Source organism: Symphalangus syndactylus, chromosome 14, assembly GCF_028878055.3.
Source record: "Symphalangus syndactylus isolate Jambi chromosome 14, NHGRI_mSymSyn1-v2.1_pri, whole genome shotgun sequence".
Taxonomy (NCBI): Eukaryota; Metazoa; Chordata; class Mammalia; order Primates; family Hylobatidae; genus Symphalangus; species Symphalangus syndactylus.
In genome coordinates, this window is record NC_072436.2 from 109,147,280 (window position 1) to 109,171,334 (window position 24,055).

The following is a 24,055-nucleotide window of genomic DNA, read 5'->3' on the forward strand; positions in this document are numbered from 1 at the left end:
AGGACACAGCCCCCCAGGAGGTCCTGAGAACAAGAACATGTGCCCAAGGTGGTCGGGCTACAGGCTGGTTTTACATGTTTTAGGGAGACAAAAGACATCAATCAATACCTGTGAGGTATGCATTGGTGCAGTCTGATAGGGCGGGATAACCCATAGTGGGATAGGGGGTAGGGCACAAGTAAAAGGTAGAGTCAAAGTCCAAAGATTTTCTGATTTGCAATTGGTTGAAAGAGTTAAATTATTATAGAAATGCCCGGAATCAAGAAAAAGGAGTTTCTGGGTTAAGAGAAGGGGTTATGGAGACTAGGGTTCTTATGTGCCTGAAGCCTCAGTGTTTTCTATTCAGACCTCTAAAAGATGCCGGATTCTCAGATAGTCTCTTCAAGATTGGGAGGGCCTGGAATGGGGAAAGATCTTGTTATGTGAATAGAGAATATATATAAGATGCAATTTTCCCCAAGAATGGCTTTGCAGGCCATTTAAAAATACGGCAAAGAAACATATTTGGAGGTAAAATATTTTGATTTCCTTCTTTATCTGTCATGTGATGTTCTGCCAAAGTTGGAAACTAAGCCATGTTATATAGCATGGAATAAAACCCCTCTGACAAGATTTTGTCTGTAGGGTGTGACTCTTCAGGCCCCTTAGATAGGGCTTTGGGCAAGAGAAGAAAATGGTCGGAGTTTGGTCCTTATATTAATTTCATTTGCTCCTCACAATGACGAAATGGCATGGAGTTACGATTATTCATTCCTATTTACATATGAGGAAACTGAGTCACAGGTCAGTTAAGTAAGGTGTCCAGGATTATCCAGCTAAGTGGGAGATCTGAGATTGGTACAATTGGTACCTCCGCAGGAGGGCGCCAGGATCTTTGCTTTAATCTTTACGTGATGTTACTTCTTCAGCTGCTATAAACCCTCATAGACATCTTGGAAGACAGGTGGTTTTCTCATCTGGAAAGGGGCAAGGCTGTGATTTAAACACAGGTAGGTCACACCCCAGAGTCAGTGCTCCTTCCTCTTTTACTAATGAAACAGCATCATTACCCTGCAGAAGGTACTGGGCAAAATCACTTTGCGACAGAAGTTTAGGGTGGGAGAGAAAATGACCTACACTTTTTTTTCCATTGTTCCATGGTGAAGGAGACTTGTCCATGCCTCAGGCCCCAGCACCATGGGAGCAGGCCGAACCTAATTTTTGAGATCATTCAACCCTGCCAGTTTGGGGAAAACTAAGGACCCAGAAGCCGGAGATGAGAAGGAATGAAACAAGAACAGAATGTAATTAAGAGAAGTCAGATGTTTGGCCTCGATACAGGCTTGCAAAGCAGCCTCTCCAGGTTCACAAAGACCTATCTTGGTTGCTGGAATTGCTTGTTCCCCACAGAGCTTCTTGGAGCTGCATAATCTCCAGAATTTCAGAAAGTTATTGTTCCTTGCTAAACGTGTTTTAATCAAATTGAGACTTCAAAGGCAGAAATCACAGTTGGGGATGAGCTGGGCTAGTCTGTAAATTACTAGCTTTCTAATCAAGTTAAGAAGAACTAGGTGCCATTGACAACCCCCTTCCCATGTATTCACCCATTTGTTCATTCATTCATTCTCCCTTCTAGTCATCGATTCAACAAAGAACAACTGAGCAGCTTTTAAACTCCAGGTGGTGGGATATAAAAATGATTAAACACTCCTGCTCTATTGCCCTTGCATATGGAGCTGCTTTTGACATTTTTGCATCTAGTAGAATCATCTAGCAAGCCAACTGACAATACAGACACCTAATTTTCGCCTCCTGTAGGGCATTTCTCCATCCTTTCTGGATGATTCTAATACACATTAAGGGTTTTTTTTATTGAAACTTATACTTTTTATCTAGTGTTCTAAATTGCATCTCCATGTACATAATTTTATAATATTTTATAACTTTTAACTGAAAATTCTTAAAGCAGGCATTTGCTCCCTTTACATTATATTTTATATATATATATATTTTTTAATAGTACTCTAAGTTTTAGGGTACATGTGCACAGTGTGCAGGTTTGTTACATATGTATACATGTGCCATGTTGGTGTGCTGCACCCATTAACTCGTCATTTAACATTAGGTGTATCTCCTAATGCTATCCCTCCCCACTCCCCCTACCCCACAACAGGCCCCAGTGTGTGATGTTCCCCTGCCTGTGTCCATGTGTTCTCACTGTTCAATTCCCACCTATGAGTGAGAACATGCGGTGTTTGGTTTTTTGTCCTTGTGATAGTTTGCTCAGAATGATGGTTTCCAGCTTCATCCATGTCCCTACAAAGGATATAAACTCATCATTTTTTATGGCTGCATAGTATTCCATGGTATATCTGTGCCACATTTTCTTAATCCAGTCTATCATGGATGGACATTTGGGTTGGTCCCAAGTCTTTGCTATTGTGAATAGTGCCACAATAAACATACGTGTGCATGTGTCTGTATAGCAGCATGATTTATAATCCTTTGGGTATATACCCAGTAATGGGATGGCTGGGTCAAATGGTATTTCTAGTTCTAGATCCCTGAGGAATCACCACACTGACTTCCACAATGGTTGAACTAGTTTACAGTCCCACCAGCAGTGTAAGTTTTCCTATTTCTCCACATCCTCTCCAGCACCTGTTGTTTCCTGACTTTTTAATGATGGCCATTCTAACTGGTGTGAGATGGTATCTCACTGTGGTTTTGATTTGCATTTCTCTGATGGCCAGTGATGATGAGCATTTTTTCATGTGTCTTTTGGCTGCATAAATGTCTTCTTTTGAGAAGTGTCTGTTCATATCCTTCACCCACTTTTTGATGGGGTTGTTTTCTTCTTGTAAATTTGTTTGAATTCATTGTAGATTCTGGATATTAGCCCTTTGTTAGATGAGTAGGTTGCAGAAATTTTCTCCCATTCTGTAGGCTGCCTGTTCACTCTGATGGTAGTTTCTTTTGCTGTGCAGAAGCTCTTTAGTTTAATTAGATCCCATTTGTCAATTTTGGCTTTTGTTGCCATTGCTTCTGGTGATTTAGACATGAAGTACTTGCCCATGCCTATGTCCTGAATGGTATTGCCTAGGTTTTCTTCTAGGGTTTTTATGGTTTTAGGTTTTTTTTTTTTTTTTTCATTTTGTTTTGTTTTGTTTTGTTTTTGTTGTTGTTGTTAGAGTTTTGCTCTTGTAGCCCAGGCTGGAATGCAGTGGTGAGCTCTCGGCTTACTGCAACCTCCACTTCCTGGGTTCAAGCAATTCTCCTCCCTCAGCCTCCCGAGTAGCTGGGATTACAGGCGCCCACCACCACGCCCAGCTAATTTTTGTATTTGTAGTAGAGACTGGGTTTCGCCACATTGGCCAGGCTGGTCTTGAACTCCTGACCTCAGGTGATCCGACCACGCCCACCTCGGCTTCCCAAAGTGCTGGGATTACAGCTGTGAGCCACCGCACCCAGCCATAGAATTCTTTTTAAAAAACTTTTGTTGGAAGTTCATGGGTAAATGTGTGGGTATGCTATATAGGTAAACTTGTGTCATGGGGGTGTGTTGTACAGATTATTTCATCACCCAGGTATTAAGCCCAGTACCCATTATTTGTCTTTCCTGATCCTCTCCCTCCTACCACCCTCCATTCTCCATTAGGCCCCAGTGTGTGTTGCTCCGTTCTGTGTGTCCATGCATTCTCATCCTTTAGCTCCCACTTGAAAGTGAGAACATGGGGTATTTGGTTTTCTGTTCCTTTGTTAGTTTACTGAGAATAATGGTCTTCAGCTCCATCCATAAGGTTTAAAAATCACTCTTTAAAGTAACAATATTTACCATTTCGAAACATTTTATCCTCTAATTGGCATATGTGGAGTACAAATATCAGTTGCCATCCAATCACTCAGTTGGGGTCCATGATATTGAATCTTTGCCCTATGTTTTATTCATTCTCTTTCTCTCAGGGCTTCTAATTGGGTTTACACAGAGCCCTTGGTGATTGTGAAAACTAGAGGCATAAATGGTTTGGCACTTCTAAGCGTTAGTCCACATGCCAACCACAATAAAGAACATAGGAGATATGAGGGTAGGCTATGAATGGAAGACGTAGTCAGATAAGCTTTAATGTTAAGCTTCCTCATTCAGGAAGGATCGAAATAGACACGAAAGCCTTTATTGCTTCCAAAGATTTCATTTTCATTTATTGACTATAATAACAGTGTTAAAAATAAAGCAGGCAAAACTGAAAACCCCACATTTGGGTAAAGACTGAGCCAGCACTTCTATCGATTAAATCGGATCTGGAACTAGATTTGGACGCAATGGCTCTCCTGATTCCTTATACATGTAGACGGGGTCTCATTTGAAACCACGGGGAAAGTGTAGCTAAAGACCGTTGATTGGGTCTAATTTTTTATATGGATTTCATTATTGCTCCCACGTATGTGGATGACTTTTGCATGTACATAAACCTCATGTATACACAAAGATAATACACTGATGATATAGACATCAGAAGGGGGTGAACATTGATAACCATTTCGATGCCCCAACAACTAAGTCACTTACTCTCCTGTGACCCAAAAACTGTCTAGGCCAAACCATTTATTCAGAAATGCAATGTTTTCAAATAAGAAATATGTCAGTTCTAAGCATAGATTACCAATAAAGGACTTAACTGCTTCTCCATTGGCCTGTGACCAGATTATACCATAAAAGTTCGACTTGTTTATTTCCCTCCTAATTTTAACTGGAGACATATCTGGAATAATAATGGAACAGTACTTACTTAAGAAACAGATAAAATCCATAAATATCCTGGAGAGCCACTGACTCTTCCTCAGTGGTAAAACTCCAGGGGATTTTATCTGCGTAAATTTGCAGTGAATTTCCTAATGGTCCTGTTGGGATTCAGAATCTTAGTGTCTGTTGTCCATCCAACACTAGGATTAGTACAAGGTCAGCATGCCAGGCCCATGCCTGACAAGCAGTGAATTGCTCAAAGCAGAGAAAGTCAAATGTCAAGAGAACAATCAAAGTGGAAATAAGACATAATGAATGGCTTGTTGGTAAGTCAAACATTGATGTCACATAGGCACGTGCAAAATTTATGGGATGGATAAACAGTGGCCCCAAATCCCTCTCAGTCTATATTTTTTCAACACTTTCATTTGGAAAGGCAATATATCGTATATACAAGTTGTCCCTCAGTATTATGAAGGATTGGTTTGAGGGCCTCCTACAGACACCAAAATCTGTGGATGCTCAAGTTCCTGATATAAAATGGTGTGGCATTTGAATATAATCTACACACATCTTATACTTTAAGTCATCTCTAGTTTACTTATAATACCTAATGCAATATAAATGCTATCTAAATAGTTGTTACACAGTATGGTTTAGGAAACAATGACAAGAAAAAAAAGTCTGTATATGTTTAGTGCAGACACCATTGTTTCCCCAAAATATTTTCAATCTGTGATCATTTGAATTCACAAATACAGAAAGGGCTGGCTGAACATATAATCACCCCAATCTACTACTTTAACATAATTTTTTTTAATTTATAGATTATCTCCTGATCCCTGTTGCTTGCAGACACATTTCTTTAAATAATTATAATTATTGGTTATATACACTTTTATATTCCATGATTTTTCACTTATTATTACATTTTAAGCATTCTTATGTAACTACATTATCTGCTTTCACAAGTATTTTAATTTTTTGCATAAAGTGTCATCTTTATTAAACCAGAAACCATTACATTATTTTCCAAATGCTACACATTTTGTTATTTTGCTAGTATAGATAATGATGGAAGAAATATCTTCATGCCTATTTCTTTTTTCTTTTGAACTATTTGCAACAAACTCTTAGATGTAGAATTTAAAGGGTTACTGGTTCTAAAGCTCTCTAGGAGTCTTGATATATGGCGTCATATTGATGCCCAAAAGGTTTGTTTCCCCTGGGTGCAGTGACTCATACCTGTAATCCCAGCACTTTAGGAAGCCAAGGTGGGGGGATTGCTTGAGCCCAGCAGTTCAAGACCAGCGTGGGCAAGATGGTGAGACCCCATCTCTACAAAAAATAAAAACATTATCTAGGCATAGTGGCATGCACCTGTGGTCCTAGCTACTTTGGAGGCTGAGGTGGGAGAATCACTTGAGCCTGGTAGGTTGAGGCTGCAGAGAGCAGTGCTCCTTCCACTGTACTCCAGCATGGGTGACAGAACAAGACCCTGTCTCAAAGAAAAAAAAGTTTTGTTTTCATCTAAAGTACTAGTAATAGTGGATCAATGTACCGATTTTACCACAATCTAGCAGCATTAGGCATTATAGGTCTTTTTGCTATTTTAGAAGGTGCAACATGCTATCTCTTTTATATAAATATAAAAAGTTATTTCCTATTTCATGTTTTGATTGGTTAAATCAGAATTCTGCAAATTATGGCCTATTACATGTTTTTTATAAAGTTTTGCTGGAACACAACCACACCCATTCTTGTATTACATATTGTCTACGGCTGTTTTTGTGCTACAAAGGCAGAGTTGAGTCGTTGTGATAGAGACCGTATGGCCTGTAGTGCTGAAAATATTTACTAATTGGCCCTTTACTATAAAAAAAGAAAGATTAGTAACCTCTGGCTTAAAGGATAAAAGTGACATGTTATTTTGAAACAATTCCAACAATTGGAACAATTTAACTAAACATGACTGGTATCCCCTTATCCTTAAAGAAATTTTCTCTTTTGGTAAAGAAATATCACACTTAAAAAAGTTTTTATTTTTCTCTCTGGTTTAGACAGTCTGTTTTCTTCAACTTTCCTTATTATTACCTCACTTAACCCCCAAAGTAAAAGAACACTTATACCTGTACTGTGCCACTCACTGTTTTTTTCTATTTGTTACCTTCTATAAACTATGACATACATTCATTATATTGCACAAATCCCAATGTCCAGTTAATTTTTGTACAGCTGTGCAGCTGCCACCCAGATTGAGCTATAAAATGTGACCAGTATCCTAGAAAGCTTCCTCATGGCCCCTGCCAGTCAACATTCCCCCCACAAGTAATCAACATTCTGTCCTCCATGACCATGGGGTGGTTTTGCCTTCTTTTGATCCTCAAATGTGGAATCATACAACATGTATTCATTGATGTCTCTTATGACATTAATACATATTACTGCATGTAACCAAAGCTCATTATTTTTTTCATTGCTGGGTGGTATTTCGTCGTATAGATTTATCCATTTTGCTGCTGATGGGCATTTACATCACTTTTAGTTTTTGTCTGCTTTGGATATTTTTGTACCTTTCTTGTGCACAAAGGCACTTACTGGTTTGGAAATAGACCTAGGAATGAAATTGCTGGGTAATAGAGCGCGTCTACTCAACTTTAGTAGGTACGTTGAACCAGTGTTCTGAAAACGTAAACCAATTTACATTCCCGCCAGCAGCGCAGGTAGCTTCTTCAATTTCCAAGTGCTCCTTTTCAACTTTCTATGAGAGGTAAATCTGGCTTGTGCAACTGAACTCTAGGTGTCTTCATCAGTGGCTGTGTGGTTGGCTGTTGCCACCAATCATTTAGAGATCCAGATTCTTTCCCCAACATCAACATTGCCTTATTTTGTGACCTTGGTTTATGTAACCTGACCTCAGATTTAATGTCAGTACAATGGGGGCAGAGGACTGTGGAGTCTGCCCCACTTACTTACTTTCCTGAGTTAGAATTGGTATCTAGCTTCTCTCCCACCCGCATATGCCCTTCCACTCATCCCTGGCCACTGTCTCACCCCATCTGGTGCCTTAGACTTGGGAAAAGGGAGAGGAGGTCAGAGGAGCACCTCCATACCTGGGGAGGGGGAGGATTTCAGCAAAGGAAGAGCTGAGAGCTCTCCTAAGTCATAACCCAGCCCTGCACACCACCCTATTACCCTCTATGGAAAGAAAAACAGGGTCTTCCCTCTGCTTTAGTTAGGGATGGTTCTGACAGCTGATGTAGGGTCCTTTCTGTAATAGTTTCATTTCTCACTTTCTGTCCTTCTCCATTCCCCTTTTTCTTTCTCCTCCTCTTCCCTGTCCTCTTTTCTTTCCTTTCCACTCTCTCCTTCTCTTTTCATTCCACAACCAAGTCTCTGATGCCTATTAAGCTCCTTGTGTACACTAAGCAATGGGGAATACAGATCAAATGTAAGCGATCCATTTTGCTTCTGGATTTTACAGCTTCGGGGAACTTGTTGACAATACTTCAATAAAAAAGAAACTGAAAAGCAGTAAGATAATTTCACTTGCTGAAAGAGAGGAGCTATTTCTTGGCATGTAGAACTGAGCAACACAGCATAGATTACCTTGGGGTTACAGCCAAATGGCTGAAGCCCCTGGCCAGAGATAAGAACTCAGAGGCATCTCCACCACCTGGGAGACCAGGCTCCATGCTTTCCCACTGCTTCCTTTAAATGGATCATTCAGGCATTTGCCTGCAAACTTAAAGTGACCCGCACCCTATTCCCTTTTATGTACCACTAGTTGGCCACATTCTCTCTTTCTCGGGCTGACTCTTCATTCTTGCCTTATGTGATGCAGGAGCAGAAAACTGTCCTCTTGATTCATTGCACCCTCCCTGCCCAGGATGTGTAAGTAATAAATCTTTGAGCTTATTTTCTATATGGTGGTGTATTGAATTTGCACCTTTCATCTGAAGACCTAGGAACTACCGCAGACTGGGTTTTCCCTCAGGGAGACTACAAGGTTGGGCTTCCAGTGCCAGAGCGATGATCAGGCAGACATAAACTGGACATGGGTCAGACAGGAGCTGCAAGGGCATCAGCAGTTATAAACAAGTTCCTCCTGGGAGAGATGCCCTGGTCACGGATAGGAAAACTAGGCATGAGGCTGTCTACCAGGTAAAAGAAGCATCCTGTGAAAGGCACGCGTAAACACCCAGATTTACTTCCCCTCACTGACAATTAGGGCAGGGTTGTTAGCTGCTGTAGTACTGGAAACCCAGTTTAGCCAGTGGCCCTCAAAACAGCACAGGATCTGAAGTTATTGCTATCCTTTTTTTTCTTAAATCTATATATGTTTAAAACACAAGAACCCCTTTGTGATATTAAAAAGTCCTCATAACCTTCCCATGATAAGTCATCAGATTTTGAGGACTATTGATTGAGAAAATATGCAATGGCAAAAAGTCACTATGATTTCATTTGTGCTCACAAATGCATGTGCCTTTTAAGCCATGTCAGCTTGACTGTCTTTATTTGTGTGAGGCAGATGGGTTAAGCAGATTCCAGAAGTGCTTGGTATATAATAAGGTTTCCTGGATTCCTACAAGGTTTCTGCCATCTTACGTCAAAGAATTATATCTCTCCAACTTCATCCAGTAATGGAAAATTGTGACCATGTGTAATGTTTGATGTTTGATAGAGTTATCCAATCCTTTATTGTCCAATCCTCTTTTTAATTTTTCTTCTGAAAGAGACGCTGGTTGGGAAGCTGCACAAGTTGTAGTTGGGTTTTTTGTTGTTGTTGTTTTTGAGGCAGTTTCACTCTTGTTGCCCAGGCTGGAGTGCAATGGTGTAATCTCGGCTCCCTGCAACCTCCGCCTCCCAGGTTCAAGCGATTCTTCTGCCTCAGCCTCCTGAGTAGCTGGGATTACAGGCGCCCACCACCACGCCCAGCTAATTTTTTGTATTTTTAGTAGAGACAGGGTTTCAGCATGTTGGCCAGGCTGGTCTCAAACTCCTGACCTCAGGTGATCTGCCTGCCTTGGCCTCCCAAAGTGCTGGGATTACAGGCATGAGCCACTGCACCCGGCCAGAGTTGGGAGATTTTATGGTTGGGAACCTGTGTGCATAAAATCCCCCAACTCCATCCAACTTGTGCAACTAATCACGTGGCCTGTGAAATCCTGCAATGTGACAAGTAGCAATGAACTTAACAATACTCAAGTTTCATCCATGGAGCAGAAACCTCAGTTGGAAGGTGGCGGTGAAACATTTATGCCAAAGACAGCCTGTCCCTGCCTCTAACTGGATACATTTAAGCCTAGCCCTATTTTTATTTTGGTTTTGTGACTTCTCAGCATTATACAGAAATGGAATATTCTGACATTTAAATAAGGAATATTTATCTCCCAAATTCAATCTATTTGTGTCCAGAATCTTGCACTATTTCCTATCACCACCACCATCAAAAGTATTTTTTCTCTTCAGCAAATAGTTCAGTGACCCTCTGAGATCATGAGAACAGAGGTCATAGGCTCCAGGATATTATTTCTGAACCCAAGGTTACTTGGGTCTTATTTTTCTCTAGCTCATTTTTTTTCTTATTTGTCAGATTTATTGGGCCTTTGTTTTGTCCTTTTGAGAGTTTTTAAGTTTGTCTTTAAAACAACATGGGTGTTGGGTCACCACAGGCAAGAGAGAAAGGAATGAGTTTCTCATTGCTGCATCTGGGAGGATGGACTTGCCTCACGTGGCTTTGAGTCAAGATGGTGGAATTAATGAAGCCAGGCCCTCAAGGTCAAAGCTCAGATGGTCTAGCTGATCTTACTCTGCACCACGGCCACAGATCACATCCCCAAATCTGATACACAACTTCCTTTCATCTACAGGACAACTGGGCAGGGAGAGGATACGGCCCCAATTCTCCATCCCCCAGGCCATCCTCAATTGCAGGACCACAATTCAGAACTCACAATGACTGAGTCTGTTGTCATTGAGAACACGAGCCTGCCAATGAATCTGTGCCCTAGATTTCCCATGAAAAAAGTTGTTCCTTTGCCATTTCCAATTCCAGTCGGGCTTCTGAGAAACCCAAAGTACCCAACCCTGGGCAAGACATGAAACAGGATTGAAATGGGGTCAGTTACCCTCTCGGTGTTCACAACAAACCCTAATGAGATCAGCAGCAACAACCGTCTGACGTCTTTCAGCTATAGATCGAAGTCTGTCCCCTGTGGGAAACCACCAGGCTCTATTGCTGGGATCTTTGATTGGAACATACTCGCCCAAGAGCCAGCCTTGATTTCTGGGTTTCAGAGTCTATTTCCTCACCCCTTTGCCTGGGGCTTCTCATATTTCTTCCTGTCTTGGGCTCTGACTGATCCTCAGATCTGTGGATCACAAACTAACCAAGGAGACAGGAGCCTTGCGTTATTCACAGTTGGTGCAATGTTATGAACCACATGTACCAAGACCTGTGCCACAGACTGGGGGTACAAGGAGAATAAGACAAGATCCCTGCCCTGTATAAACTCACCTCCCAGTGACAATTACATTCCAGTGTGACAAATTCTATACAAAAAAAAAATCCAGGATGTTATGGTAGAGGAAACCATGGCCTCATCTTTACATTCCTCTGCATTCAGGGAAGAATTCCTGAAGGTGGATACCTCTGAGCTATACACCAAAGATAGCTATTGCCAAGTTTTCAGCACAAATACCATGCAGCTGGTATATCCAGAATAGACTGTAATGGGTGATGATATTGGTGACCGTTTAAAATGAATCCTTGCCAGCAGTTTCTTGTAAGTGCATTTCTCCCAGTCACTGCATAACCTCGGAACAGGAAAGCTTAAGCTGCGTCTTCTGTCTGACTCTGAAATCAGGACAGGACTCTAACAGTGACTGTGTCACCAGGACAGAGTTGACTGGTGACCTTCCTCCACATGGTAGCACCATTGTACACATTTGCAATTTGAATGAGACATTGCACACTCATCACAGCTTACCTCTATTGTATGGGAGAAGACACTGGATTTCCAATCAGGGGGGCCATGACTGGAGAAACATAAGCAACAACTGAAGAATCTTGGGTCCACTAAGAAAATAGTTGGGGGTTCACTACAGATGTACATCTGACGGCCTTGCTGTTCCCTGGGTACCCCAGACTTCTTAGCATGAAAATCGAGTTCTTGGCCGGGCGCGGTGGCTCACGCTTGTAATCCCAGCACTTTGGGAAGCCGAGGCGGGCGGATCACGAGGTCAGGAGATCGAGACCACAGTGGAACCCCGTCTCTATTAAAAATACAAAAAACTAGCCGGGCGTGGTGGCGGGCGCCTGTAGTCCCAGCTACTCGGAGAGGCTGAGGCAGGAGAATGGCGTGAACCCGGGAGGCGGAGCTTGCAGTGAGCCGAGATCGCGCCACTGCACTCCAGCCTGGGCAACAGAGCAAGACTCCGTCTCAAAAAAAAAAAAAAAAATCGAGTTCTTAGCATTCTGGCTTCTATTCCTCAGGCTCCTCTTTTGATCCCTTCTTCCTTCCCAGAAATCCTGAACTGCTCTCTGATCTTAACACTCCTTGTTTCTTCCTGCCTCCAGCCCTATGCAAATCCAATCATCTCATTTTGCCATAACTACTGGTTTTCATGACTATCTCTCTCACAGGAATGAGCTCTTAGAGGCCAAAGACTATCTGTAATTCATCTCTATATGAAAATACAGAGATGTTTCCCACATGTTAAGTGCTTTAGAAATACTCTCTTTTCAATGAGCGAATGAATGAGCAAAGAAAAAAACAAATGAAGTCCTCAGAAAACCAAAAAACAACAGCTTCCTTGACCAGACACGAAATAGAACATCGAACTCAGCTTCTCAGAACCACATACTCTCTCTTTTCATCTTTCATCCCTGCCTTGGGTCAGATGCTTTGGCAAGAAACCAAAAAAAAAAATATGTAGACATGTGGCTGTGGAAGCTGATTTTAGAAGATACGTTTCAGCACATTTTGGACAAAGCCTAAAGGGTAGAAGTTCAAAATGGATTTTTCACAAATGACCTCAGGGGAGAGGTACTTGGGAAGTTTGAAGGCTAGTCACATTGCTTGCTGTAAAATCCGTTGCCAAAAACTGCAGTTCCTCTGGAAGTGCTGAGAATGAGTCTTAGGGCAAATACAGAACTAATTTCTCTTACTTTGGATATAACAGAGTCTCCACGGAGAGCTGAAACTTCTCCCTGGACTTGTGTTCTTGGAATCATAGATAGAGTGAGTTAGAAGGGCACGGAGAGCGTTATGTGGTCCATCCCACCCCCCAGCTTCCCTGATTTCAGGCAATAATAATATCTCCAGAAATACTTATTTTGTAATTAGTGTATGCCAGGCACTGTGTGTATGCAACATCATTTAATTCTAGCAAAACTCCTATGAGATAAATTCTGATGTACTCCCATTTGCTAGATATTAAAACTGAAGCTTAGAGTGATTAAGAAAATTCCTTAACCTCTCTGCACCTGCGTGCCCTCATCTGTAAAATAGACCAGCCACATTAAGTTTACATGAGTTAATTTTTTAAAACTCTAGTATAGTACCTGAAGGACAGTCTATTTTGTTAAATAGAAAAATAGATACATGAATGGATGAGTACTTGGATAAAGTAGAGTACCTGGACCATGATCAAAGAGCCGGTACCTGTGGAAGGCAAGAGTCTAATGCAGGCCGTCTGACTCAGATATTGAGTGTATTAATACCTCCGTGTTACTATCTAGACCTTAGCAGGTGATTGGATGTGCTCCCCAAAATCTTCAGGGAAGGGTGCTTCCTTTTATATCTCATTCTAGTGTTTTCTACCTGAACCATTCTTTCTTGTAATTTGCTGGACAGTATCTAGTTGAATTTTCTTTCATTCCTTTTTGCAAATATAAAACCCCCGGCTTCCACCTTGTCAGTGGGTGGATGGGTAATGGGAGAAACTCCTCCACTGTGTGCATCCTGTCTGTGCCTTTTGTCTAACCAGCCTTCTTACAGCCTGACCCAAGCAGCCAGTGGAATGGAATGGAAGCAAGTTGGAGACACACACAGCACTGCCTCAATTATCCTTGCCTGTTCCCTTTTAGATTCCGCATCTCTCTGACGGTTGACTCCTGAAACGCTATTACTCTGTCTTTTAATGTTGCCAGCATTAGGAAAAGAGTGACCTTGACACCTTGCTCCTTCTACTGAACTTACAGCTTTCCTCAGGATGGTGCAGAACTAAGTGGTTGGCAGAGATACTTGTGGCTGGAAACATCTCCCCTGAAAACAGATATAGGAAGAACGGGTGCAAGTTCCCACAGGCGCAAAGAAGTTCTGCAAATGTGCATGAGCTTACTGTCACTGGAGGAGGTGGAAACACAAAAGGAGAGGGCTCTGGGCGTTACACGGGGACCAGTCCTCTCCGGTGGGGGACAAAGGCAGTGTGGTTTGACTGCAACCCCACAACTTCCCAGGCTCCATCTGTTCCCAAGAGAGCACTTAGCTTGTGTCTTCCCAGCAAGAATGAGTCTGCTTCAGGAAAGAGATTTAATTGCCCACTTACCAGCTCTGGTTCACAAGATCACCCTGACAAAGATCACAGCCTCTTTTTAATAGGAGAAACTGACAGCAGAATAAATATCATGGAGCCACTCCTTGGAAAAACGACATTTGATGCTTCACCCTACCTAAAGGATGCATATTTCCCAGCCTTTTAGTCTCAAGCCCACTGCAAGTTCCCCTTTGCTTTGTATTCCTTCTATTTATATGGCAGAATAACTCACTAAACACATTTGAACACTTCTGCAATGCTGCCCCGTTTAAGCCTGGGGATGTAAGAAAAGAAACAGAAACAGAAAATATGGATTCAATGCTCACTACGTGCTGCAGGCCACGAAAAATATCAAAACCATAAAACATGGTCCCTGATCTCCCTCCAGGAGATTACAATATACTTGAGTAAATTAAAAATGAAATAAGAAAGTATTTGAACTACAGTTCAGTACGCTAGTCAAAGAGGGCCACGAGGCAGGAAATGATTAATTTGAAAATGATTGGAACAGGCTGTAATTGGTAATGAGAAATGCGCATTTGCTCTTTTTTTTTTTTTTTTTTTTTGAAATTGAGGTCTGCTTTACCAGGTTGATTTCCTCTAAAAAGAGATATTGTTTGGGCAAAGGGCAGAAGGAAACCTTTTTATTTACATCTTGAAAAGAATCAAGATGATGTTTCTTATATCAGACTGCCCTCCTTACAGGCTTACAAACCTGGCTTGCTTTGAGGCAACACCGATAGGAAGACGTTCTGGGAATCTGATGAGTCATAGTGAGAAGACCCATTTTTGTGTCCTCACAGACTCCAAAGGGTCTGAGCACGGTAGCTCATGCCTGTAATCCTAGCACTTTGGGAGGCTGAGCCAGGTGGGTTGCTTGAGCCCAGGAGTTTGAGATCAGCCTGGGCAAGGTGGTGAAACCTCGTCTCTACTAAAAATACAAAAAATTAGCACAGCATGGTGACGTGTGCCTGTTGTCCCAACTACTTCAGAGGCTGAGGTGGGAGGATCACCTGAGCCCAGGAAATTGCTGCTGTAGTGAGTTATGATCGCACCACTGCACTCCAGCCTGGGCGACTGGAGTGAGACCCCATCTCAACAAAACAAAACAAAATACCTCCAAAGGGAGAGGGAAGTCCACAGCACATTATATTTTGAAAGGGATGGCACTGGTGTTTTTGTGAGAAGAGGAAGCAGCCGTGCAGGTCTGACGTACATGGTGGGCAGAGAAATCTGGATGAGTTTGAGATAGTGTTGGTGGACAGTGAGATATTATTTCAAAGTCTCCCATGACCTTGGTGACTGTGTGAAAGCAAGGGAGGCTGTTGGAAGAAAAGGAATTGAATCAAGATACCCTCTTCTCATCCCTTTACCTACACAACTGATTGATCAGCACCCATTTTTGTGGGTGAGGAACTTGAAAGGGGATGGATTTCCTATTTTTAAAAAAAGAACTCGTTAACATGTATGCTTTTTTTCTGGTTAATACATTTGAGACCTTTAATGAGTCACTTAGTCTGTAAAAAGAAAACTAGGAAAATCTCTGTCCATCAAAGTGAAGAAAATGCAAGGAGGTTTACCATCTGTTTGAAGCTGTCAGTAAGAAATTAAAGCCCAAATGAGCATGTGAGTTCAAATGTATGCTACTTAAGTGGTGTAGTAATCAAAGTAAAAATTTTTCCATACAAAAACTCATACATTGAAGTTCCTGGAACCATGACAGAAGCAAACCCAGAAACTCTCTGTAGGGATGTTTCTATAGCCTAGTGTTCTTGGGAGTCCCATGGGGCTTAGAGGGAAAATAATTCTGCAGAAGATCAGCTCATAGTCAAAAGTTAGAGATGTCACAAGGAAGTAACCCACCATGAGAGTCAGAACACACAGCAAACAGAGGAATGAGAATCTCAAGAACTAAGGTGGGGGGTGGGGGGAGTAATCTGAAAGACTAGAGGTTTAAACTTATTAAATATATAAAAGTTTTAAAAATCATAAAAGGGTGGGATATTATGATAAAAAGAACAGGCAGAACTGTAAAAGAACCAAATGAGTATCACAGTTAAATAAAATTAAAACATAAAGCTAAATATTATCAACAAAAGAATAAATTAATGGGAAAATATATCTATTGGAAATCACCCAAATGCAGCACAGAGAGAAAAAAGAATGTAAATATTAAAACAAGGTAAATAACCTAGAGAATGAAAAGTTTCACAGTAAAGTTTTCAGGAAAAAAAAAAGATAGGACTATTATATGCCATTAGGGAACTGCAAGTTGAAATAATGAGCTAGCACTACATCCCTATGAGAGTGGCTAAAACTCCAAACACTAACACTAACACTGACAATGAAAAGGGTGGTGAGGACTTGGAGCAACAGGAGCTCTCTCATTCATTGTTGATAGGAGTGCAAAATAGTATAGCCACTTTGGAAGAAAGTTTGGCAGTTTCCTACAAAGCTGAAACACAGACTTACCATATAATCTAGCAATAATGCTCCTAGGTATTTACCCAAATGAATTGTAAAAACTGTACCACACTAATGCAAGATGTTAATAGGGAAAATTGAAGGGAGTGGGGAGAGGTAGTATATAGGAACTCTCTGTACTTTCTGTTCAGTTTTTCTGTAACTATAGAACCACTCTAAAAAACAAAATCTATTAACTTTTTAAAAAAGATATGATGGGGAGAAGTAATATTTAAAGCCATAGCAGGTGAATTTTTGCCAGAACTGAAATTGTAAGTATTCAGATTGAAGAATCATACAAAGTCCAGAGCCGAACCAATAAAGCAAACCCACACCTAGAATTCACACCAAAGAGAAAGTGAAATTCTCAAAAGCAACTAGAGAGAAAATATAGATTGCATAGAAAGTAACGACAATTAGATGATTAGCCAACTTTTCAACAATTGCCATCCAGATCAGAAGAAAATTTAACATCCTCAAAAGTCAAGGAAAAATAATTGTCGACTTTGATGTTTATATTCAGCCATATCATTCAAGAGTGAGAACAAACCAAAAACAATACATGCTAATTTCACCTAACTTGAAAAAAGACCAATATTAAATCATTATTAATGACTTCTTCAAAAAGAATTGATATAAACATTTAGAGTATTTCCTTAACTTTTCTCTGCATGTCCCCAATACATCTTAGAGATCATGTATATACATATACATATATACTCTTACTTTTCATTTAACATACGCATCTTCCTTGATTTTTACTGTCCTTGAAAGATCATTTTTAAAGGCTGAATCATAGTCTAAGTGCCATAGTTTAGTGAATTGCTAGACAGTATAATTGCTAGACGTTTAGATCACAGAATTTTCTCCTAAATGGCAACTGGATAAAATGCACATAAAAGAGAGACAGAATAATTCTAAGCATGCCTACTCTTCCCCCCATTGGAAAAAACCACCTGGTTCTTTAATTGCCTACTGAAGTTGGGGGGTGGGGATAGTTTAGTTTGCAAGGGGCCATTCAGAGCCAGCTGGATGTCTCTTTTCAATTAAAGTTTTGTGCCCTAAGTATACTGCTCATGTGTGACTTTTCTAAGTAATCCTGAATGTTCTAAAGAGAGAGAAAAAAAGAAACACATATATTTGAGGATTGCCATAGGCCAGGCACTGTATTAGGCATTTTCTTCACAACAGTAAATAGTAGCAAACATACTACTTATGAAAACTTACTATGATCTGGGTCCTTTAGGGATTTTATACATTCTCATCTCATTCAATCTTCATGGTGACTCTAGGAAGTATGTTCTATTATTATGCCTATTTCACAGGATAACTGTAGCTCCGAGGCCATGCAGCTAGCAGATGATCAAGTCAGAATTGCAATGAAGTCTTTCTATTGTCACGTTCTGCCCTTTTATTCCCATGTCTTGTTCCAAGCTTGGGTGGGTGTTGGGGCAAGGGTAAGGGAAAGCGAGGTCAGAAAAACATAATGACCAAAAAAAAAAAAAAAAAAAAAAAGACAAAACTCCAAAAAACAAAACCAGGAACTGTGCTAAGTTATATATATTATATATGTATATAATATATAAATACATATTAATAGAGAATAAGTTTGCTATACTCTAAGTTTGCTCTCTCCTCTCTCTCTATATATATATATATTCTCTATTTTTATATATAAATTTTGTCCTCACTGCAACAATATTAGGTAGGCTTTGTAATCATTATTATCTTCACTCAAGAAGTGAGCAAATGGAGACCCAGCAAACCCAGAAACTTGTCTTAAGGTTACATAGCTGTGAGTTGCACATCCTCTGTTCCAAACCCAGAAGCGTCTGCCCCAAAGTGCATGTTCTGGTCCTTACTGCCTGTGAATGTTGTGATCTGTCCAGGTGAGATGGAGGAGCTGGAAACCCTGTGGCTCACCGGGATCTGCCACAACGAGAAGAACGAGGTGATGAGCAGCCAGCTGGACATTGACAACATGGCAGGCGTGTTCTACATGCTGGCCGCGGCCATGGCCCTTAGCCTCATCACCTTCATCTGGGAGCACCTCTTCTACTGGAAGCTGCGCTTCTGTTTCACGGGCGTGTGCTCTGACCGGCCTGGGTTGCTGTTCTCCATCAGCAGGGTCAGTACCCCCGGTGGCTACTTTCTTGCACCGCAAGCATGTTTAGAAAAGCGTGGGGGTTCTTGACGTCTCAGTGGGGTCTGCACTTCCTCCCCTTACCAGCCCTTCTTGGGCTTGTCAAAAGAGCATGCAGATTTTGTGCATTCATAAGCCAGGTGTTGCAAACCTAGATGACTAAGGAAGGCAGAAAGGAAATGGGAGTGGGTGCAGCAGGCGGGACATGAGAAAAATAGCACAAATGACGTGAAACGGCAGCTAAACCTCAGTATCAAAGTGAGAGAACAATAGGGAATACTGAGGACTGTGGCCAATTGCATAACGTTTACCTCACCAGTAGCGGGCAGCCATCCTCAAATCCTGCTGAGTATTGTCTTATGGGAATGTAGGGTCAATATTATCAGGTCTTCTAGTTTTTTAAAAAGAGAAAATGTCATCTGATTTTGTTAGAAACCTTTCCATTTTTAAACATTGGTGACTAATTCCATTTAAAAATTTTTTGGCCGGGCGCGGTGGCTCACACCTATAATCCAAGCACTTTGGGAGGCCGAGGCGGGTGGATCACAAGGTCAGGAGATCGAGACCATCCTGGCTAACACGGTGAAACCCCCTCTCTACTAAAAACACAAAAAATTAGCCGGGCACCTGTAGTCCCAGCTACCCTGGAGGCTGAGGCAGGGGAATGGCATGAACCCGGGAGGCGGAGCTTGCAGTGAGCCAAGATAGCGCCACTGCACTCCAGCTCCAGCCTGGGCAAAAGAGCGAGACTCCGTCTCACAAAAAAAAAATAAAAAATAAAAAACACTGGGCCAGACACATCCAGCCTGTGGCTCCCGTCACTAGCACCCAGGTATGTTGTATAACACTACTAATGCTGCTATGCAAGATGTTACAGTTTGTATGCGTTGTAACAGAACATGCACAAGAAAACAAAATCTACTCGCAATGCTATGCAATATGTATACACATCTAACAAAACACAAAGAGCATGTGGAATGCAATAGCACATGAAATGAAACACAGGTGTAAAGTAACAGAAGACAATGCACACGTATCAAGAAGAAAACAAAGTTTACCTTCAACTCAACATAAACAACAGCACAGAATACATATGTATCTCCCTTCTTATCCATATGTCCATTCATTCATTTCAGCCATCTATGCATCCATCTATTTATCCACTCATCTCTCTTATTTGCCCACCTTGTTTTTTTGTTTTTCGTTTTTTGTTTTTTTTGCCTTGGAAGAACTTTATTAATTAGGATTTGAAAAATGGTGTAAATTTTTTGGTTAAAAACATCTAATTGCAGCAAACCAACACAGCACATGTATACATATGTAACAAACCTGCATGTTGTGCACATGTACCCTAGAACTTAAAGTATAATAATAATAAAAAATAAAAAACACTTAATTTTATATACTATTGTTTACTGAGAAAGCTAAATAATTGCTTTAAAACAAATTTGTGTATTCTTAGCATTTGCTAGTTACAAGAACTGTGGAGATTCAGAAGGTACACATTAGTTTAGTGAGGAAGGTGTATTTTCTCCATTCAGTTGCACTCCAAACTCGGGTTCTGTGCAAATACATATTTCCTAATTAGCTTGATGGCATCTAAACACATAGATTGCTTAAAAATAACAACATACATGCATAGAGCTAGGTATTATGCCAACTTTAAGCTAATTCTCCCAGCCAATTACCAAAGGCTTTTCATATCCAAATGATTCTGGGATTATCACCAAACAAATGCACACTGTTGCGTTTACTTCTAAATCTTGCTTGTTTCTGGAAGAGCATTTCCTCTATCTAAAACACCGCTAAGGAAGCCAAGTTGATTTATCAACATTTTAAGAAATGAAATAAATCCGTATCTTCCTTTCCAAAGGATGGGAATGGAAGGCAAACTGGGCAGCACAGGGCAGGCATTGTTGGTAGAGTTCCTTGATCAGCTAGAATTTGAACTTTGGCCTCTCCATCCCTAGGGGAGAAGGACCCCAAGTTTTATGGGACCAATGTGCTTTTATTTATTTTATTTCTTTTGAGATGGAGTCTCCATCTGTTGCCCAGGCTGGAGCGCAGTGGCGCGATCGCGGCTCACTGCAGCCTCCACCTCCTGGGTTCAAGCAGTTCTCCTGCCTCAGCTTCCCGAGTAGCTGGGATTACAGGCACCCGCCACACCTGGCTACTTTTTGTATTTTTAGTAGAGGCCAGGTTTCACCATATTGGCCAGGCTGGTCTTGAACTCTTGACCTTGTGATCTGCCCACCTTGGCCACCCAAAGTACTGGGATTACAAGCATGAGCCACCACACCTGGCCGAGAGCAATGTGCTTTTATGGGAACTTCTGTGCTCCCTTGGGGACTCCCAGACATAATTATTGCTTCCAAAGGTTTCAGGAAGCCCTATTTGTGGGGACCCTCCTTCTCCCCAGATAATATTTGTCTTTTCAAGTAAGTGCAGCCTGTTGTGTCTGAATAGGAAGATGTCACACTGAGTGATACTTTCCTGCCTCTCTCAATTAGGGGTACTCAAAATAGGCTCAGCCCCTGATGTGGTGCACAGCAAAGCTCTGAGTTTCTTAAAAAAAAAAAAAAAAAGAAAAGAAAAAGAAAAATGACCTTCCTTTCAGTCAAGGGCTACTGCCACCACTGAAGCCTGTCTTCTGCGGACTTTCACACATATGTCATCTTACATGTATGCCTACATAGCATGGAGAGCACACACAGAAAAAAAAGTGAATTCATTATGTACACACAATCATTTTCTGTAACAAAATCTGCAGTGGGGAATTCCCAGGCAAAGAACCTACTTTCCACAAGTGCAAGATCACAACTACAGAATGAATTATGCCTCCTGTGTGGATGAGGACTTGTTACTTCTAATCCTCTGAGGTTGACATGATCAGACCCATCCCATGGATAGTAAAATTGAGGCCCCAAAAGCTACCTTTGTGGTTTTACCTTATGTTTCCTTAAAGCAACAGGAAACATCTCACTTCATCTATCACACTAGAAAAAGATATGAAAGAGGGAACTAGTCTGTTTATGCAGGGTTGGGTTGCAGGCTTTAGTCCACTCCAGAATTTAAGTTTGTTTGTTTGTTTTTTTTCTTAAAGACACTGATCCAGGATGCTCTGAAATTTACTGCCTCCCCAAGGCAGGTTTGGTTCTGCTTGGAAACTGGATCTCTCCATTACCAGTTCTTTTCTTTTTAGCAAGTTGAACATCAATAGATGTAGAACTATTACCATGCAGCAGACTTACATAGCCTTATGGGCTCAACATCCCCAGGGAAGCCCCTGCACAGTGCAATGCAAATACACACTGGAGATATGTGCATGCCTGGCACTGCAGAGGGAGAAGGCCAGCACTGTAAAAAGGCATTTGTTTAACATTGGAACCAAGCTTCTCCCAGGGCGGTGGCCCTTGGCTTTTACGACTTACAAAATGCATCCTCCTCCCTGTGGGATGCTCTTAACTTTTGTTGTCTCTCCAAAAAGCCTTCCCTCCCATGTAGAATAAAAGAATTCATTGTCATCAGCAAAAAGAGCTGCCTCAGTGAGGCATGAGAGACATAGCAAAGCCAAAATTGAAGGGAATGAAAATGGGCAGTCTTTCCAGCAAGATCTGATGAGGGGAGCTTGGAACAGAATGGACAAAGCCTCATGCTAACCCACAATTGGGACCAACAGAAATCAGATGCTTTAGGGATGGGGTCCAGGCTCCAAGGGACTGAGGAGGACGGTAGACCCATGCCCCACGGAGAATATTCTGAGAGGTCAGGCGCCCTTTAGGAGAGCAGAGAAAATTGCCTGGAACAACGCCTTGAGTCATCAACGTTGGTTTTTTCTGACACTGAGCCTACGGTGGGACCAAGAGGGCACCTTATTTCCACAACCCATAAAATGTAGCTGGGATCTATAAATAATAGAGAAGAGAAACTAAAGACAGAGCCGTTGCAACTAAGAAAGAAACTCTAGCCCAGAGATTTACTTGGTTCCCAAGGTAGGGTTTGGTCTGCCTGTCTAAGCAGAAAGCCAAAGTGGCTACCGAGAGCAAATCTTAAGCAGTAGAGCATGGCATGCATTTCCTGCAGCTTCAACCATATGGGCACTGCATGCTCAAGCTCTTGGGAAAGAAGGGAAGGTCAGAGATGACGAGGCCACTTGTCCAGCTCACATGTACTGACCACCTATGGTGTTAGGGGCTTTGTTTGCATTATTTTACCTTGCCCTGGTGCCCACCTTACGAGAGCATAATTCTCATTTTCCAGATGCAGAAACTGAAGCTCAAATAGATGTGGCTTATGCAAGGTCACAGAGCTAATCCATAATGGAGCCAGGACTCACATCTAGTGGGTTCCAGGCCTCTGGCTCTTCCTGTTATTCTGTAATATGCATTCCCTTTCCTCAACAGCCCTTCTAGAAGATGGGTCAACTCAGTTGGAGAATGCTATCGTCAAAACCTGGGGTGAACCAGTGTGGGCAATAGAAAGACCCCATCTCTACAAAAAATAATTTTAAAAAATTAGCCAGGCATGATGACGCATGCCTGTAGCCCTAGCTGCTCAGGACGTTGAGGCAGGAGGACTGCTTGAGCCCAGGAGTTTGAGATTGCAGTGAGCCATGATTGCACCACTCTAGCCTGGGCAGCAGGGTGAGACCCCATCTCTAAACAAACAAACAACCAACCTGGGCTAGAGACTGGGTCCACCACTTTGACTTTTTTCCATGGCCTCACCAGGCAGATCAACACCTGGGAACTGCCTTAGCCATGTTGCATGTGTCCCAGGAAGACCAGGGATGAGAGAGAGACATCAACAGCCATCCTCCCATCTCCTGCAACATAACTCAACAACTCCCTGATCACTTCTGTGGGCCTCCTCCAAATAGCAAGACAGCCAGCACATCTTGGCAGTCGGGAGCATGTTGCTGTGAGGGTGGAGGGGTGGAGGGCAGTTCTTAGAATCTCCAGGTGGCAGAAGGGAGTGTGTTGGAATCAAAGTACAAATTTAGGGGGAAAAAAATCTTAAAAACTTCTGTTTTCATGATACTAACAGGAAGAAGAGGCACAGACCTAGGCTGATCCTGACAAATAGAATCACACTAATTTTCAACCATAGTGGGAGAATCCCTCTGGGTCAAAGTATAAGATTATTATATTACAAGGTTAGGTGAGAAAAACGTAGGTTAACAC

At 41.7% G+C, this 24,055-nt stretch overlaps 1 protein-coding gene across 5 annotated transcripts in view; it reads left to right on the forward strand.

The window, feature by feature from the left end:
* The window catches only part of GRIN2A (glutamate ionotropic receptor NMDA type subunit 2A), a 422,706-nt gene that overhangs the window by 388,452 nt on the left and 10,199 nt on the right, over positions 1-24,055 (forward strand). For all 5 annotated transcript variants that reach the window (XM_055242700.2, XM_055242701.2, XM_063618169.1 and 2 more), the window contains one exon: positions 18,619-18,857. In XM_055242700.2, coding sequence (XP_055098675.1) covers positions 18,619-18,857 — 239 coding nt within the window. The remainder of the gene's footprint in view (positions 1-18,618; positions 18,858-24,055) is intronic.